At 31.5% G+C, this 17,920-nt stretch overlaps 1 protein-coding gene across 1 annotated transcript in view; it reads left to right on the top strand.

Moving 5' to 3' along the window:
• The first annotated feature begins 1,743 nt into the window (after positions 1-1,743).
• Positions 1,744-17,920, top strand: part of LOC141537289 (CDK5 regulatory subunit-associated protein 3) — a 60,970-nt gene continuing 44,793 nt past the window's right edge. Inside the window, 1 exon segment of the mRNA XM_074258182.1 lies at positions 1,744-2,505. Within this exon segment, the coding sequence (XP_074114283.1) occupies positions 2,428-2,505 (78 nt within the window). The 5' untranslated portion in view covers positions 1,744-2,427.

The raw sequence follows: 17,920 nt of genomic DNA, 5'->3' as shown, positions 1-17,920 counted from the left end.
GAATTAAATTGATCGAACAATTAATAAAAAAAAATAATCTATCAATTAAAGTTATAAATATTAAAATTGGAAATACAAAGCGTTAGCTTACAACAAAAATTTTTTTAATTTTTTATAAATAAACAATAATCGAACAAATAATAATTTTTAACGAACATTAAAGAACAAATGACGAACAATTGATTTGTTTATAACAAATTGATATTAAACAATTTGAGGTCGACAAGTTCAATGAGATCTATCATGGAAATTAGCCTGATCATTAGAGGTATACGTATACATAACTGAAAAAAGTAAATAAAAAACATCTGAAAATAATAACAGCTGTTGAATTTAAATTGTATTAAATATTTTTTTTTACATTTTTATGCGAAATAACTGTATTTTAATAGTCATTTGGAAGTTACTGTAAGCTGCGTTAATACTGCGGTTCAGAACAAATGGAGGTAAAAAAAACATATATAAATATACATTAGACTGTGCCAAAATAATTCTTTGTTTTTCGATTTAATATATCTTAAAAGTTTCTTCACTTAAAAAAAAAAATTCTTTTAAAGTTTGAGCCCGTTATTTTAAAAAAGTGAGCTGACGCAAAGGGGGGTCTCCTTTCCCATTTAAATAACATTGTAAAATTTCTTTTTTTTTTTTTTATTTTTAAAATAGGAAGTGTCTACCCTTGCGACTGCGAGTTCACTCTGGAACCACTCTGTTTCCAGAGTCAGAGTGGAATCATACTAGATCCAGAGTGTTTCCAGAGTGGTTTTGTGCCTTTTTTTCAGAGTGAAACCAGATTGGATACAGATTGAAACCAGACTGTATTCAGAGTGAATACATAGTGAATACAAATTGAATACATAGTGGACCCATACCCTTATGGAAATAATTCTCTGAAAAAACTCTTGAAAAGTCTTTATAACTCTGAATAAGACTTTTCGAAAGTCTTCACATCCCTAACTAAGTAAAGGAAAGACTTAATAAGTCTTCTAAACTCTGCAATACTCTTCAAAAGTCAAATTTTCCCTGCAATTTCGGAATTTCTCAAAGAGTTATTAAGACTTGATAAGACTTGTTCAGTTTTACAGGAAAAGAAGAAAATATTTCTTTTCAAAAAAATTACTTATCAGAATTAAATAAAACTATAAAAAAGAAGTAATGCATGTTTTAAAAAAATTTTTTTTAAATAATATTTTCATCACGAAAATACTTTGATGGGCATCGAATCACTCATAGTTGAGCAAGTCAAAACATCAACAGCAAATGAAGTGCACTTGATGTTGGAAACAGATACTACTCAAAGAGTACATCCAATCGGTATTTAATTTGGAATATCAAATATTAAAGTCAACTTTCTAGGTAGGAAAGAATTTTCTATCCACACGCTATCTGCTGGAATTAATTGATACCTAACATATTTTAGTTTACGAATTTACAGTTAGAATCTTTGAGTGTTCTTAGTTTCTAATAGGTGGCATGTGGTTAGAAAATTTTTTCCTACCTAGAAAGTTGACTTTAATATTTGATAGTCCAAATTAAATACCGATTGGATTTACTCTTTGAGTAATATCTGTTTCCAACAGCAAGTGCACTTCATTTGCTGTTGATGTTTTGACTTGCTCAACTATGAGTGATTCGATGCCCATCAAAGTATTTTCGTGATGAAAATATTATTTAAAAAAATTTTTTTAAAACATGCATTAATTCTTTTTATAGTTTTATTTAATTCTGATACGTAATTTTTTTGAAAAGAAATATTTTCTTTTCCTGTAAAACTGAACAAGTCTTATCAAGTCTTAATAACTCTTTGAGAAATTCCGAAATTGCAGGGAAAATTTATCTTTTGAAGAGTATTGCAGAGTTTTAAAGACTTATTAAGTCTTTCCTTCACTTAGTTAGGGATGTGAAGAATTTCGAAAAGTCTTATTCAGAGTTATAAAGACTTTTCAAGAGTTTTTTCAGAGAATTATTTCCACAAGGGTAGTGAACACATAGAAAATTCAAGATCGATACAGAATGGAATCAACGTGAAAACAAAGCGGAGCCAGATTGGTTATTGAGTGAAACTATAGTGGAGCCAGAATGAAACCAAAGTGGATACACAGTGGATTCACGATCGATACAGAATGAATTCATAGTGGACCCGAAGCGGGTCCAGATTGGTTATCGAGTGAGACCAGAGTGGATGCGGAGTGGAGCCAGAATAAAACCAAAGTGGCGTCGGAGTTGAATCAGAATGCAACCTGAATAAAATTCGATTGGAATCAAAATGGAATGAGAGTAGATAAAGAATAAAACTAGAGTAGAACCAAAGTGAATACAAATTGTTGCAGAGTGAACTTTAATTATTTTCTTAGCAAATCCTTTATGAATTTTGAGTTACTCCAAAGTATTTTTAGATTAAATCCAAAGAATTTTTAGAACGGACCTGTCATGTTTACACTTCAGTATACCTACTGTGAATTTATATCGATCTTGTTTTGTCTGATCAAAATACATATGGTTCAAAACGTTCGTATTGCTACATAATTTTTAGTAGATTTCATAAAAATCTAACTATTGCAGCCGTCCTCATGGCGCAACTTTTAAAAAATTTAGCCATTTTCTGACTCAGTTTTTCGAGCTGATTCAGAAAATGTAGTTTGTTCAAAAGTTTATATATATATATATATATATATATATATATATATATATATATATATATATATATATATATATATATATATATATATTGGCCACGTCTAATCATATATAATCAGATTTACTTATGCATTATTATATATGATCATATATAATTATTTTTACTCATATATGTCTGATAAAAAAATGCTTTCGAGAATAACAAATTCATTTCATAAATACATAGAGAAATGGAATAGTACGGTAATGGTTCGTTACAATATTAGGATAATCAAATCATGACAATATTAAATTAAAAATCGCAGGCGTATGGAGGGCTCGAACTCAAATCTTTTTAGCTGGAAGCCGTCTGGAACGCTGCTCACTCGTCCAAGTCACCAGCATTAATATTGAAAGACATAAATTTATTAGACTTTTAACAACAGAAAGTACTGGTTTTTATAAAAATTTTTGCAATTTCATCAAATTCCGGAATTCAATAGATTTTTGTAAAGTTTAAGAACTTAATAAATTTGATCAAATTCGCAAAGTACAATAAAATTACAAAAAAATTATGTCATTATTAAAAAAAATTAGGAAATAGTCACTGTCCAATAAATTTTTCGGTAATTATTGACAGGCTGTATGTCAGTATCAAAACAATCGTATTGCCAGTCTAAAAAAAAAACTTTTTAAGGTCCCAAGAGTATTATCGCAAGATGTTTTGATCATATAGGTTTGATCATTCCAAACCTCATGTATAATCATATATGATCAGACAAAAATTTTTTTTCATCGTGTATACGATACTACTTGACGTACAAGTTCATAGAAATTGACGTGATAATTAATTTGGATATCTAAATCGAAACATTGTCAAGTTTGGAAACTAAATAAAATTGTGTAATATCGTTATAATATTCTGATCGTTTCATTTTGTTTATAATTATTGGACCTACTAATTCTTGAATTTCATTTTTTCACTGGAAACCGACGAACGAAATGCTACTACGTTGGTCATCATTAATTTTTGACTTCTTTAAACCATAAAATTTGATAGTAAAGTAACAATGAAAGTGAACTTTGAAGTATTACGACAAATTTATTTTTTACTTTAAATAAAAGTCATTGGAAAATTAATTTTTTTCAAGTTGTATATTTTTTTCCTGTGATTTTTAATGCACAATTATAGACTGTATACATATAGTGAATAGGTTCATGTATGAAAAGCATTTTAAAAAACAGCTGTAGTAAAAACTATGTCATGATTGATATGTAATTTTTTTAAGAGAATTTAGGAGAAAAATTGAAGCATACATTTTTACCGACATATATTACGCATGACTTTATTTTCTTCACCAGATATATTATATATAGACATTTACAATTTTCTGAAACTTACGTTCTATATGATAGGAATTTTATATTTTCTATTTTTGATTTTAAATACAATTTTCGATGCTGATCAACTCATAATTGATATAATAAAGTTTTTATTAAAATAGTTTTAGTGTACGTAAGATTAGGAGAAATCTTTAAATTTGTCAAAGATGAGATGAATAACAACTTTGATTATAAAAACTGATTGAGAAGAATTAATTTTTAATACTCTTTAATCAACATTTTTAAATAGAAATGTGACTAAATAAACAAACTGTTAATGTTGATTAATATATTAATATATATTATTGAAATTATAAAAGGATACGTTTTCCACTATGTAACATCTTATTATGTACATTTATATAATAAAGATGGAAAAAACTTTAAGAAGTATATTAATAATTGATTAATTTTTTCCAATTAAGGTAATTTATTATTTATATTAAATTATTTACACATTCAGATCCCTATGAAGTTTTATCGGATCTGACTTTAGTTTTGCTGTAGTTTTATCTTAATTAATTTCGATTTTATCCGAACTTATTCTAAATTTACTGACAGTTTAATCTAATTTTTAATAACTCCATTGTGACTCATGCAAATTTCACGTTGACTTCACGCTAGTTTAAATCTGAATGAATTCTGATTTGATTATTATTTTACTCTGATTTCATTTTAATTTCATGTTGATTCCACTTTGAAGCCATCTTGATTTTATGTAAAATTCACTTTGATTCTAATCTTGTTCCATTCTGGTATCACTCTGGTTCCTTTTCGGTTTCATTCTGGATTCACTTTGATTCCACTCTGGTTCCACTTTAATTACATTCTGAGTCCAATTTGATTCCACTCTAGTTCTAGTCTGGGGCCACTCTGGTTCCTCTATAGTTTCATTCTGAGTCCAATCTGATTCCACTCTGGCTTTAGTCCGGGTTCACTTTGGTTTCACTTTAGTTTCATTCTGAGTTCAATTTGATTCTACTCTGGGTTCACTCTGGTTCCACTTTAATTTTATTCTGAGTTCACTTTGATTCCACTCTGGCTTTAGTCTGGGTGCACTCTGGTTTCATGCTGGAAAATAGGCACAAAACCACTCTGGAAACACTCTGGAACCATCATGATTCCATAATGTTTCCAGAATTTTTTCAGACTGATTTCAGAATGATTTGAAAGTCGCAAGGGTATTCATCCGACATTCAAATGAATTTTTTTTTTTAAATAATACGATTATCGTATGAATAACTATTATTTCTTCGTACGAAAATTATCTAAGTAAATAATTGTACTCAAATCTTTTAAATTTAATTTAAAAAAAAAACGTTTATTATCAATTTAATTTTTTTTCTTGGTTACTAAATCAAACTTTGTTTTTTTTTTTTTTTTTTTTTTTAGTAATTATCAATCAATCATATGAGTAGATTATTTTGTTTTGAGTGAGTCCATTGATACGACTTAAATATCAAATTTTTTATAAATTATTTTTTTCATGTTCTGTGATATAAATGTAATGGACGTGTTTGGCCGAAGTAGGTACTTACTAAGCACTCAGTGTACTTACTGACAAAGTTACTGAATACCCCATATACCCTATTCTAGCAACCACCTTGCTTACTAAAATTTCGGCCAGGAGAGTTAGTAAGCAAGGCAAAATATAAGACTTGGATTTGCTTATTGTTGAAGTAAACAAAAAAAAAATTAGGAAAATAGTTGACCCTGAAAGCCATCCCTGCAATTTCCCGCCAATTCCATACCTACGCTTGAAATTGCGCTTATGACGTTTTGAGCTCGAAGAGCTCAAAAATACAATTTGTGTGCGTTTTTGAGCTTTCCGAGCTCAAAAAAATAGCTTTGTAAACTTTTGAGTTCTTTGAGAAATGAGAAATTTGATAAAACACTACTTTTCAAATATTTAAACCGAAATAACTTTCGAACAAATTTCGAAAAACATTTTTTCGGTTTTTTTTTGTCAACGATAATTCACGAGCGAATCAACCGATTTTGACCAGACTGGCGGCGATTGAAGTGGTTTTTTGATGTTAAGAGCTGATTAGATTTTGTCGATCGGTAGAGCCGTTTAAAAGTTATTCAAAAAAATCACATTTGAAAAAAATTTTTTGTAGTTTTTGTGAGATTTTTCAAAATGTAACGGTTTGAATCGGTTCAAATCATATTCAAAATCTAAGTTTGGTCAATCCCCTTCGAATCGCGCAAACCGCGATGAAATCGGTCGAGCCGTTCAAAAGTTCCCTGATCAGAAAAAAAAATTTGAAACAATTCGAAATGACTCAAAGCGATTAAAAACGATTCAACTTGACAATATATAGATATACATTTTGCATGAGTTGAATCGTTTTGAATCATTTTTTTTTTTAAATAAGGGTTATGAGAGGTTTACATACGGTCACACACACATACATACAGACATACGGACATCACCGCGGAAACATTCAGGGAAGCTTCCTAGGATCTTAAAACGTCAGCATCCGTTGAAAGCTCGATTTTAGAAAAACGGGGCGATATCAATAACTGCCCAATTTTCTTAGCGGGAAGTTAAAAAGTGCTACTGTTGGAGTGATGAATTTTTAATTTTGGTTACATATGAATATTGTAGTGGAATTACCGGTAGTACTACCTTAAGATAAAAAAAAAAAAAAAAGAGAGTTCTTTTGAGGCGATTCTGGTTTTTGGATCTTCCGCTGAAATTTCAAAATTTAGCCGGAAGTATTCAAACAAAGCTCCTGTAAAAAATTCTCTGAAAATCAAATAAATCCTTTTACGCTTAAAATATGTCAGGAAATGACTAACCCAACTCCTCTCAAAAGCGGAACTTAAAATTCCAATTTTAAGAGGTCCACCACGGAAGTTACATTTTGACACACCCTATTAAGGGTATATTTTCTAGATTTTATTGTCCTTATATTCCTACTCAACGCCAATAATTATTTTAGTCTTGCTGTTTTCTTTTAATTTTGGAACTTTCAATTTATTTCTTAACGTTTGTCAAAGCAAAAACTCAAAATTTTTGTCTGTAGTGCAGCCTGGAAAACATTTACAGAATTAAATGATCTTTTTACAATTTTTTAGAATGTAGGTGTAGTTTTCCTAACTTAAAATATCTACATGTAATAATCTGTTGTGTGTGTGAATATATATGTGACAATTAAGTCTAGAAAATATATCCTTAAACGTGTAATAATTTGAATAAATAAAGAAAACTGATAACCAAATGGAATTGAAAATATAAGAAAATAATTTTTGAATAGTCCAATATTTACTCTACAAAATTGTCCTGAATCATAAAGGCCGTAACCAGTTTTGTGAAATAAAATTGTCACGGGGCTCCTTCATTACCCGATGAAGGTCCTCACCCTAGCCGCGGTTAGTTATCGACGGATCACGGAGCGCTGTGGTCTAGGATGCTCGCGCAGTAGAAATAAAATTTACATAAGTTCCGGGGCCTAGAAAATAAGTGTTCCGCGGGTGGGGATAATCCCACACGAAGGACGAGTGAAGTTGCCGAACGGAAAAACGACATTGTGAAGCCGGAGCCCGAGCAACGAACACGAGATTTTGGAAATACCAGGTAAATATTAATATTCCTCTGAGATTCCTGTGGAACCTTCAGAGCGATTATTTTAACTTATAAAATTGATAATTACTGCTAGGCATTTAGCCAGCCTAATTATCCAATAAAACTGTTCTAACTATCCTAAATTTCCAGATAAAATATTGCTAAATATCCCGAGCTGCGACGCAGTGAACCCGAGTACCGAGAACATCGTGATTTTGGCTGACAAGGTTACCTCTATTAGAAGTCAACGAGAACAATAAAGAGAGCCAAACTCCAAAGAAGAAATCGTCAAAAGTTCTCAGGTACAAAATAAAGTTTAACCTCGGGAAATTATTGCGTCGTCCCCGGAAACTCTAGGCACAAGCCAGGTTCCGTCTTCCAATCACCCTACTTGATTAATTAATTAATTATTCGAATTTAATTAAAATATCTAAATTATAAATCGAGGTTAAAATTAGTTAAATCAAAATTTGAACAAATAGAAAATTCAATAAGTTGGAAGAATTTCAAAATTAAAAATAAAAGAGGTTAAATTTAGAATTAATATTATTATAAAATTGGTCAAATAAATTTAGATTAAAATTTACAAATCAGAAATTTTGATATCGACAATTTTGAGTTAACTGTGTCATTTATATAAGCGATATTCTGTCGATTAAATTATTACAAATTAGAAATTAAAATAAAACTAAAGCAAACTAAAATTAGAAAATTGTTCAAGTTAGATTAAAATTGACCAATAAAATCAACAAGTAAAAATGAATTAAAATTTAAATTAAAATGGAAAATTAAAATTAATAATTAAAATTTACTTTTGGAAAATTATCAAAAATTATAAAATAAAATTATCATAAACACAAATTCCTTAAATTAGAATATTAAAATTGTTAAATAGTAAATTAATTTATAAAACAAAATTACAATAGAAAATTATAGACAAAAAAAGATTTGTTCCATAAACTTCGATAAATAAATTTGTCAAATTCCAGTACGATGATTTCAAAATTAATCAACATAAAATTTAGCCTTGGGAAATTTTTACCAAGTTGAAGACTAAGTCTCAAATCTTGACTGGAATTCAAAATAGACATAAGCCGATTATTCAGGCAGTTTGAATTCGAGTACGTTTTAATTAATCTAAAATTTTGGTTGGATAAACGCTACTGTGATATTAATAATTAAGCAACCAAAATTCAATTAACTTATTTATCGAAGTCAAGTTAGGGACCGGGAGATTTGATTCCCAGGAAGTTATGTTATAAAAAGTATCTTGGATTTTAAAATAATTGTAAATTAGAGTCAAGTGTGTATTTAGATAAATTGTTTTATTAGAATTGTGTGTGTGTGTGTGTGTGTGTGTGTGTGTGTGTGTGTGTGTGTGTGTGTGTGTGTGTGTGTGTGTGTGTGTGTGTGTGTGTGTGTGGGAAAATATTTTACAGTATATACTCCTCGTTCACGGGCTGTCGAGGAGGTTAGTGTTAGCAGGTTGTCGACTAGTGTCATGGTATCCTCCTCTGTCCTAGTCGACTTCAGGTTCCTTAGTCCCGTAGTGAGGGTCCTGTGGACAGCGAAAGGGCTAAGGACGGTATGGACCTTGGGCAGGGGTCCGGGCGACTACCCAGGGCATATCTAGAGTCTTAGAGCGTGAGGGTCCTGTGGACAGCGCGACTTAGTTAGAAACTACGGTATAGACGCTCCATATGAGGGTACCGTCCGGAATAAGAACTATGATAGAAACTACGATATAGACGCTCCATATAGCCTTGTTGGCCATACTGCTCAATTCTTGAATTTGATTAATGATACTCAACCTGACATTATTATCCTTGTTGAAACGTGGTTAAAACCCTCACACGACAACAGTATTTTTCCATTGAATGGCTACAATATTGTTCGAAGAGATCGAACCTTAAAACATGCAGATACTGGTTGTTACATCCAGGGAGGTGGAGTGGCCTGTCTTGTCCACGAGTCCTTAAAAGTCAAGATTTTATATATTTCAACTTCTGACTATTTAAACCAACCAGAATATTTAATTACCGATGTCACTTTATCCTCTGGATCTCACCTCTTATTATCCTGCATTTACAGAAGACCGAAAGGGCTATTTCTTAACGAATTCTTTGACATTTTTTCAAGATTTGCTCCAAATTTCAACAATATAATCATAGCTGGTGATTTAAATTGTAACTTGTTAGAAGATAGTTACACTGCAAGGCACCTGAAAGACTTTATTCTTGAATCATCACTGTTCTGCGTACCTTACGGAGCTACTTTTCATAAAAATAATTATGATTCTTGGTTGGATGTCATCCTGCTTGACAGTGATAGTAAATTAGTTTCGTTTGCTAAATCTGATTCTCCGTTCATTGATGGCCATGACTATTTATTTTGTAAATATAAATTAAATTGTTCAAAACCAGCACCAAAGAAAGTTACCTTTAGAAACCTAAAGAATTGTGATCATCAAGCTCTTTCAAGAACTTTGATGAACACTTTAAGAATTGATAATGCTATACTAGAGAATTCGGATCCAAATGAGTTGCTGACTATCTTCAAATCTAGTGTTCTATCTTCTCTGGATTTGTTTGCACCAGAAATTACTAAGAAGATAGTCCGTCATAGTAATCCTTGGTTTACAAAAGAATTAAAAGTGAAGTGCAAAGAACGCGATGAAATTTATAAGAAAGCTAGGAGAACTCGGGACCTAAATTTGCTTGCTCTTTTTAGAATTAAGAGAAAAAACTTAAAAGCTGAGTTAAATCATGCTTGTGAAGAATACTTAAAAACTATTCTTTCAAATCTTTCATATGGTTCATCTATTTGGAGTAAGCTTAAACATCTTGGACTAATTAAGTCTAACCCTTCATCACCGCTAAACTTTTTGATGCTCTTGAATTGAATGAGTATTACGCAAACATAGTAAGAAAACATCCACCTTGCAATAAAAATTTTGTTGATCTGCTGCCGATGGACTATTCAAGACAAGTCAATTGTTTATTCAAGTGGACCATGATTGACATTGTAGATGTTACTAAGGCATTGCATATTACTCTTTCAAAGTCTAAAGGAAAAGTCGTGATGGATTGGATTTAAGATGGCTACGGATCACCTTCCACAAATTTCACTGTTTATTACTGCATTATTTAATAGATCTCTTGATACTGGAATATTCCCTGACATTTGGAAAAAATTATTTTTATTATACCTTTGAATAAAACTTCACCACCTAGATCTCCGTCAGATACCCGACCTGTTGCAAATCTATCCCATCTGGCCAAAGTGTTTGAAAGAATCATTGCAAATCAAGTGATAACCTATCTGGAGGATAACGAGTTACTCGATCCTTTGCAATCCGGATTTAGGAAACATCACAGCACACAATCAGCTTTACTGAGGCTCACTGATGATATTAGGCAGGCGATGGACAAAAATAAACTTACCATAATAGTCTTATTTGATTTGAGTAAGGCTTTTGACTATGTTGACCCCAAGATCATACTGATTGCGTTATTTGAGCTTGGTTTTTCAATGGAAACAATTATCTGGTTTTTCTCCTACTTATCAAATCGCTCTCAGTCAATACTGAATAATCTTGGGACTCCAATTCAGCTCCTTAGAACTTCATCTGGTGTTCCTCAAGGTTCTGTGCTTGGTCCAATCCTGTTTTTAATTGTCATGAATTCTGTTGTCAGATGGTCAGTGTATTGTAACCATGGTCTGTTTGCTGATGACAAATATATTTATCTACACTTCTTTATGTATCAACTACAAGAGGCAGTCAGACAGGTCAACATTGATGCACAATCAGTTGCGGATTGGGCAAGGAAGCATGGCTTGGAGATAAACTTGTCCAAGACCAAAGCAATGATCTTGGGTTCAAATAGCAAGCTGAAACAACTGAGTAACTTTGATCTGCCACCTATTATTATAGATGGTGTCATAATTCCATATGTTGATACTACCTAAGTTGGAATCATCATGTCAAGCTAGTGGTTAGCAAAGTTAATTCAGCCTTGCATTCTCTCAAGGTTCGGAAGAACATTTTCTCAACTGACATCAGGAAATTGTTAGTATCATCCACTATCTTACCACTTCTTGATTACTGTTCCATCGTATTAGTAGATTCAACATCTGAAAATGACTTGAAACTTCAACGTGCAATAAATTGCTCAATTAGGTTCATTTTTAATCTTAGAAAAGATGAGCATATAACACCTTATCAACGAGAATTGGGATGGCTTACTGTGAAATATCGTAGAATGTACTTCATGAGTTGTTACTTCTTTAAGCTACTTCAAGTTGGTAAACCCAAGTACCTACGAGATGCTTTTGTTGAGGAGACCGAAGTCAGACGTTCAGATAGGTTAGCAGCCAAAAACACTCTCTTTTCACGTTTCCGCATTTTGCTACGACCTTCATGGAGCGGTCATTCCAAGTGAGTGTAATACGATTGTGGGAAGAACTGCCTGAAGAGATTGTAAACTCATCTAGTCTTGAAGTGTTCAAAAATAAAATTTTTGACCATTTGTTGAATTTGGATTATTAATTTTGTTATTGTAAAGTGATAAGTTCTCTGATAATTACTGTTAGATTCTAAGTGTTAAATTCTCCAACTTTGTTCTTTTATCAGCTGTTATTAATTGAATAATTTATTGAGTATGTTAGTTGAATCAGATAAAATAAATATAAATTTTTATATTAGATCTTTATTATAGTTTATGTACTTATATAATTTTTCTATTATTATTGTATTTGTAATTCATATTGTATTTAAAATTGCCATTTGGCTTGTGCCTTGGCATTAATAAACTATCAATCAATCAATCAATCAATCAATCAATCTCTCTCTCTCTCTCTCTCTCTCTTGGATAAATATCAGAGATATTTAAGTCAATTTTCTAGGTAGGAAAGAATTTTCTATCCACACGCTGTCTGCTGGAATTAATTGATACTAAACATATTTTAGTTAACGAATTTACAGTTAGAACCTTTGAGTGTTCTTAGATTCTAATAGGTGGCGTGTGGTAAGTCTTATTAAGTCTTAATAACTCTCTGAGAAAGTCCGAAATTGCAGGAAAAATTTAACTTTTTAAGAGTTTTGCAGAGTTTAGAAGACTTATTGAGTCTTTCCCTTACTTAGTTAGGGATGTGAAGACTTTCGAAAAGTCTATTCAGAGTTATAAAGACTTTTCAAGAGTTTTTTCCGAGATTTATTTACACAAGGGTCTTCTTTAAATAGCTTCGAAATTTATTCTCGGATCATTTTTGATGTCATAATTTAACGATCAATACTCAGAAAACTGGTTCAGAAGCCGCCAATTTCTTTAAAATCATTTGGTGCGCTTGTGAGCTATACAATTTAAAAAGTAAGAAGTTTCTTTCGACATGACTTCAAAATTTTTGTTAAATATATTAAGTTAGTTAATAATTCAAAAGTATCATTAATAATAATGGGAAAATCTTGTGGATAATTTATTTCAATTTCGAAAACTGTCTTTTAACTTTCGTGCGACTAATTGTTATTGAAATTTCTTTATTTAAGGATACAAAAATTTTTTTAATTTAACGACTCAAACAATTCTGCGAAAAAAGGATGAAAAGAAACTTTATAAAACTGATTTTGAAGACTGATAAACAGGTCTTCAGGCCTAGAAGACTATTCAACTTGAAAATATTTTCCTGAATCCACAGACCGAGAAAGATAGTGCAAAAAAATTACGAATTTTTATTTTCTTGCTATTGCTTAGAATTACGTGAGAACCATGAGTCTAAAAAATTTTTCTCCGGGAGATCCAAAAACTAGAATCGCCTCAAAAGAACTCTTTTTTTTTATCTTAAGGTAGTACTACCGGTTTTAGAATTGACGTTCAATATTTAATGAAATTTGGCATATTGGTACTTTATAATATCATAATTAAGCAGTAAAATTTTTGGAAACCTGGCGAGTCCTGAAAGAAAGATATTAATATTTACATATTTTTGCCTTTACCATTGATCGTTATGGAAAATCACAGACTTTATTTTGTAACGGGTTTAAACCGTCCCTTGGTCACCCCTTTATTTAGAATTTATAATTAAGGGTGCCACTGGAATTTTTATCACGGTTTCCAGAACCGGTCCAAGCAAGAGAGATATCACAGGGTCGAGAAAAATTATAAAACTTGACATAAATAAAAACAATTGAAATAGACGTAATTGTCAATTTATTTTTGGCAAACTGACAATGATTTAATCTCAATTTAATGCTCACACACACACTCATACTTACAAAAGTTGTTTATTCCTACGATACCCTCTTATGGAGCGTCTATATCGTAGTTTCTATCATAGTTCTTATTCCGGACGGTACCCTCATATGGAGCGTCTATACCGTAGTTTCTAACTAAGTCGCGCTGTCCACAGGACCCTCACGCTCTAAGACTCTAGATATGCCCTGGGTAGTCGCCCGGACCCCTGCCCAAGGTCCATACCGTCCTTAGCCCTTTCGCTGTCCACAGGACCCTCACTACGGGACTAAGGAACCTGAAGTCGACTAGGACAGAGGAGGATACCATGACACTAGTCGACAACCTGCTAACACTAACCTCCTCGACAGCCCGTGAACGAGGAGTATATACTGTAAAATATTTTCCCACACGCACACACACACACACACACACACACACACACACACACACACACACACACCCACACACACACACACACACACACACACACAATTCTAATAAAACAATTTATCTAAATACACACTTGACTCTAATTTACAATTATTTTAAAATCCAAGATACTTTTTATAACATAACTTCCTGGGAATCAAATCTCCCGGTCCCTAACTTGACTTCGATAAATAAGTTAATTGAATTTTGGTTGCTTAATTATTAATATCACAGTAGCGTTTATCCAACCAAAATTTTAGATTAATTAAAACGTACTCGAATTCAAACTGCCTGAATAATCGGCTTATGTCTATTTTGAATTCCAGTCAAGATTTGAGACTTAGTCTTCAACTTGGTAAAAATTTCCCAAGGCTAAATTTTATGTTGATTAATTTTGAAATCATCGTACTGGAATTTGACAAATTTATTTATCGAAGTTTATGGAACAAATCTTTTTTTGTCTATAATTTTCTATTGTAATTTTGTTTTATAAATTAATTTACTATTTAACAATTTTAATATTCTAATTTAAGGAATTTGTGTTTATGATAATTTTATTTTATAATTTTTGATAATTTTCCAAAAGTAAATTTTAATTATTAATTTTAATTTTCCATTTTAATTTAAATTTTAATTCATTTTTACTTGTTGATTTTATTGGTCAATTTTAATCTAACTTGAACAATTTTCTAATTTTAGTTTGCTTTAGTTTTATTTTAATTTCTAATTTGTAATAATTTAATCGACAGAATATCGCTTATATAAATGACACAGTTAACTCAAAATTGTCGATATCAAAATTTCTGATTTGTAAATTTTAATCTAAATTTATTTGACCAATTTTATAATAATATTAATTCTAAATTTAACCTCTTTTATTTTTAATTTTGAAATTCTTCCAACTTATTGAATTTTCTATTTGTTCAAATTTTGATTTAACTAATTTTAACCTCGATTTATAATTTAGATATTTTAATTAAATTCGAATAATTAATTAATTAATCAAGTAGGGTGATTGGAAGACGGAACCTGGCTTGTGCCTAGAGTTTCCGGGGACGACGCAATAATTTCCCGAGGTTAAACTTTATTTTGTACCTGAGAACTTTTGACGATTTCTTCTCTGGAGTTTGGCTCTCTTTATTGTTCTCGTTGACTTCTAATAGAGGTAACCTTGTCAGCCAAAATCACGATGTTCTCGGTACTCGGGTTCACTGCGTCGCAGCTCGGGATATTTAGCAATATTTTATCTGGAAATTTAGGATAGTTAGAACAGTTTTATTGGATAATTAGGCTGGCTAAATGCCTAGCAGTAATTATCAATTTTATAAGTTAAAATAATCGCTCTGAAGGTTCCACAGGAATCTCAGAGGAATATTAATATTTACCTGGTATTTCCAAAATCTCGTGTTCGTTGCTCGGGCTCCGGCTTCACAATGTCGTTTTTCCGTTCGGCAACTTCACTCGTCCTTCGTGTGGGATTATCCCCACCCGCGGAACACTTATTTTCTAGGCCCCGGAACTTATGTAAATTTTATTTCTACTGCGCGAGCATCCTAGACCACAGCGCTCCGTGATCCGTCGATAACTAACCGCGGCTAGGGTGAGGACCTTCATCGGGTAATGAAGGAGCCCCGTGACAATTTTATTTCACAAAACTGGTTACGGCCTTTATGATTCAGGACAATTTTGTAGAGTAAATATTGGACTATTCAAAAATTATTTTCTTATATTTTCAATTCCATTTGGTTATCAGTTTTCTTTATTTATTCAAATTATTACACGTTTAAGGATATATTTTCTAGACTTAATTGTCACATATATATTCACACACACAACAGATTATTACATGTAGATATTTTAAGTTAGGAAAACTACACCTACATTCTAAAAAATTGTAAAAAGATCATTTAATTCTGTAAATGTTTTCCAGGCTGCACTACAGACAAAAATTTTGAGTTTTTGCTTTGACAAACGTTAAGAAATAAATTGAAAGTTCCAAAATTAAAAGAAAACAGCAAGACTAAAATAATTATTGGCGTTGAGTAGGAATATAAGGACAATAAAATCTAGAAAATATACCCTTAATAGGGTGTGTCAAAATGTAACTTCCGTGGTGGACCTCTTAAAATTGGAATTTTAAGTTCCGCTTTTGAGAGGAGTTGGGTTAGTCATTTCCTGACATATTTTAAGCGTAAAAGGATTTATTTGATTTTCAGAGAATTTTTTACAGGAGCTTTGTTTGAATACTTCCGGCTAAATTTTGAAATTTCAGCGGAAGATCCAAAAACCAGAATCGCCTCAAAAGAACTCTTTTTTTTTTTATCTTAAGGTAGTACTACCGGTAATTCCACTACAATATTCATATGTAACCAAAATTAAAAATTCATCACTCCAACAGTAGCACTTTTTAACTTCCCGCTAAGAAAATTGGGCAGTTATTGATATCGCCCCGTTTTTCTAAAATCGAGCTTTCAACGGATGCTGACGTTTTAAGATCCTAGGAAGCTTCCCTGAATGTTTCCGCGGTGATGTCCGTATGTCTGTATGTATGTGTGTGTGACCGTATGTAAACCTCTCATAACCCTTATTTAAAAAAAAAAATGATTCAAAACGATTCAACTCATGCAAAATGTATATCTATATATTGTCAAGTTGAATCGTTTTTAATCGCTTTGAGTCATTTCGAATTGTTTCAAATTTTTTTTTTCTGATCAGGGAACTTTTGAACGGCTCGACCGATTTCATCGCGGTTTGCGCGATTCGAAGGGGATTGACCAAACTTAGATTTTGAATATGATTTGAACCGATTCAAACCGTTACATTTTGAAAAATCTCACAAAAACTACAAAAAAATTTTTTTTCAAATGTGATTTTTTTTGAATAACTTTTAAACGGCTCTACCGATCGACAAAATCTAATCAGCTCTTAACATCAAAAAACCACTTCAATCGCCGCCAGTCTGGTCAAAATCGGTTGATTCGCTCGTGAATTATCGTTGACAAAAAAAAACCGAAAAAAATGTTTTTTCGAAATTTGTTCGAAAGTTATTTCGGTTTAAATATTTGAAAAGTAGTGTTTTATCAAATTTCTCATTTCTCAAAGAACTCAAAAGTTTACAAAAGCTATTTTTTTGAGCTCGGAAAGCTCAAAAACGCACACAAATTGTATTTTTGAGCTCTTCGAGCTCAAAAACGTCATAAGCGCAATTTCAAGCGTAGGTATGGAATTGGCGGGAAATTGCAGGGATGGCTTTCAGGGTCAACTATTTTCCTAATTTTTTTTTTGTTTACTTCAACAATAAGCAAATCCAAGTCTTATATTTTGCCTTGCTTACTAACTCTCCTGGCCGAAATTTTAGTAAGCAAGGTGGTTGCTAGAATAGGGTATATGGGGTATTCAGTAACTTTGTCAGTAAGTACACTGAGTGCTTAGTAAGTACCTACTTCGGCCAAACACGTCCATTACATTTATATCACAGAACATGAAAAAATAATTTATAAAAATTTGATATTTAAGTCGTATCAATGGACTCACTCAAAACAAAATAATCTACTCATATGATTGATTGATAATTACTAAAAAAAAAAAAAAAAAAAAAAGTTTGATTTAGTAACCAAGAAAAAAATTAAATTGATAATAAACGTTTTTTTTTAAATTAAATTTAAAAGATTTGAGTACAATTATTTACTTAGAT

This window comes from Cotesia typhae, unplaced genomic scaffold (assembly GCF_013202065.1).
Source record: "Cotesia typhae breed Kobodo isofemale line unplaced genomic scaffold, CoteBio_Ctyphae scaffold_70, whole genome shotgun sequence".
NCBI lineage: Eukaryota > Metazoa > Arthropoda > Insecta > Hymenoptera > Braconidae > Cotesia > Cotesia typhae.
The sequence above is the reverse complement of the archived record's forward strand: the minus strand, read 5'-3'. Positions and strand labels throughout refer to the sequence as shown.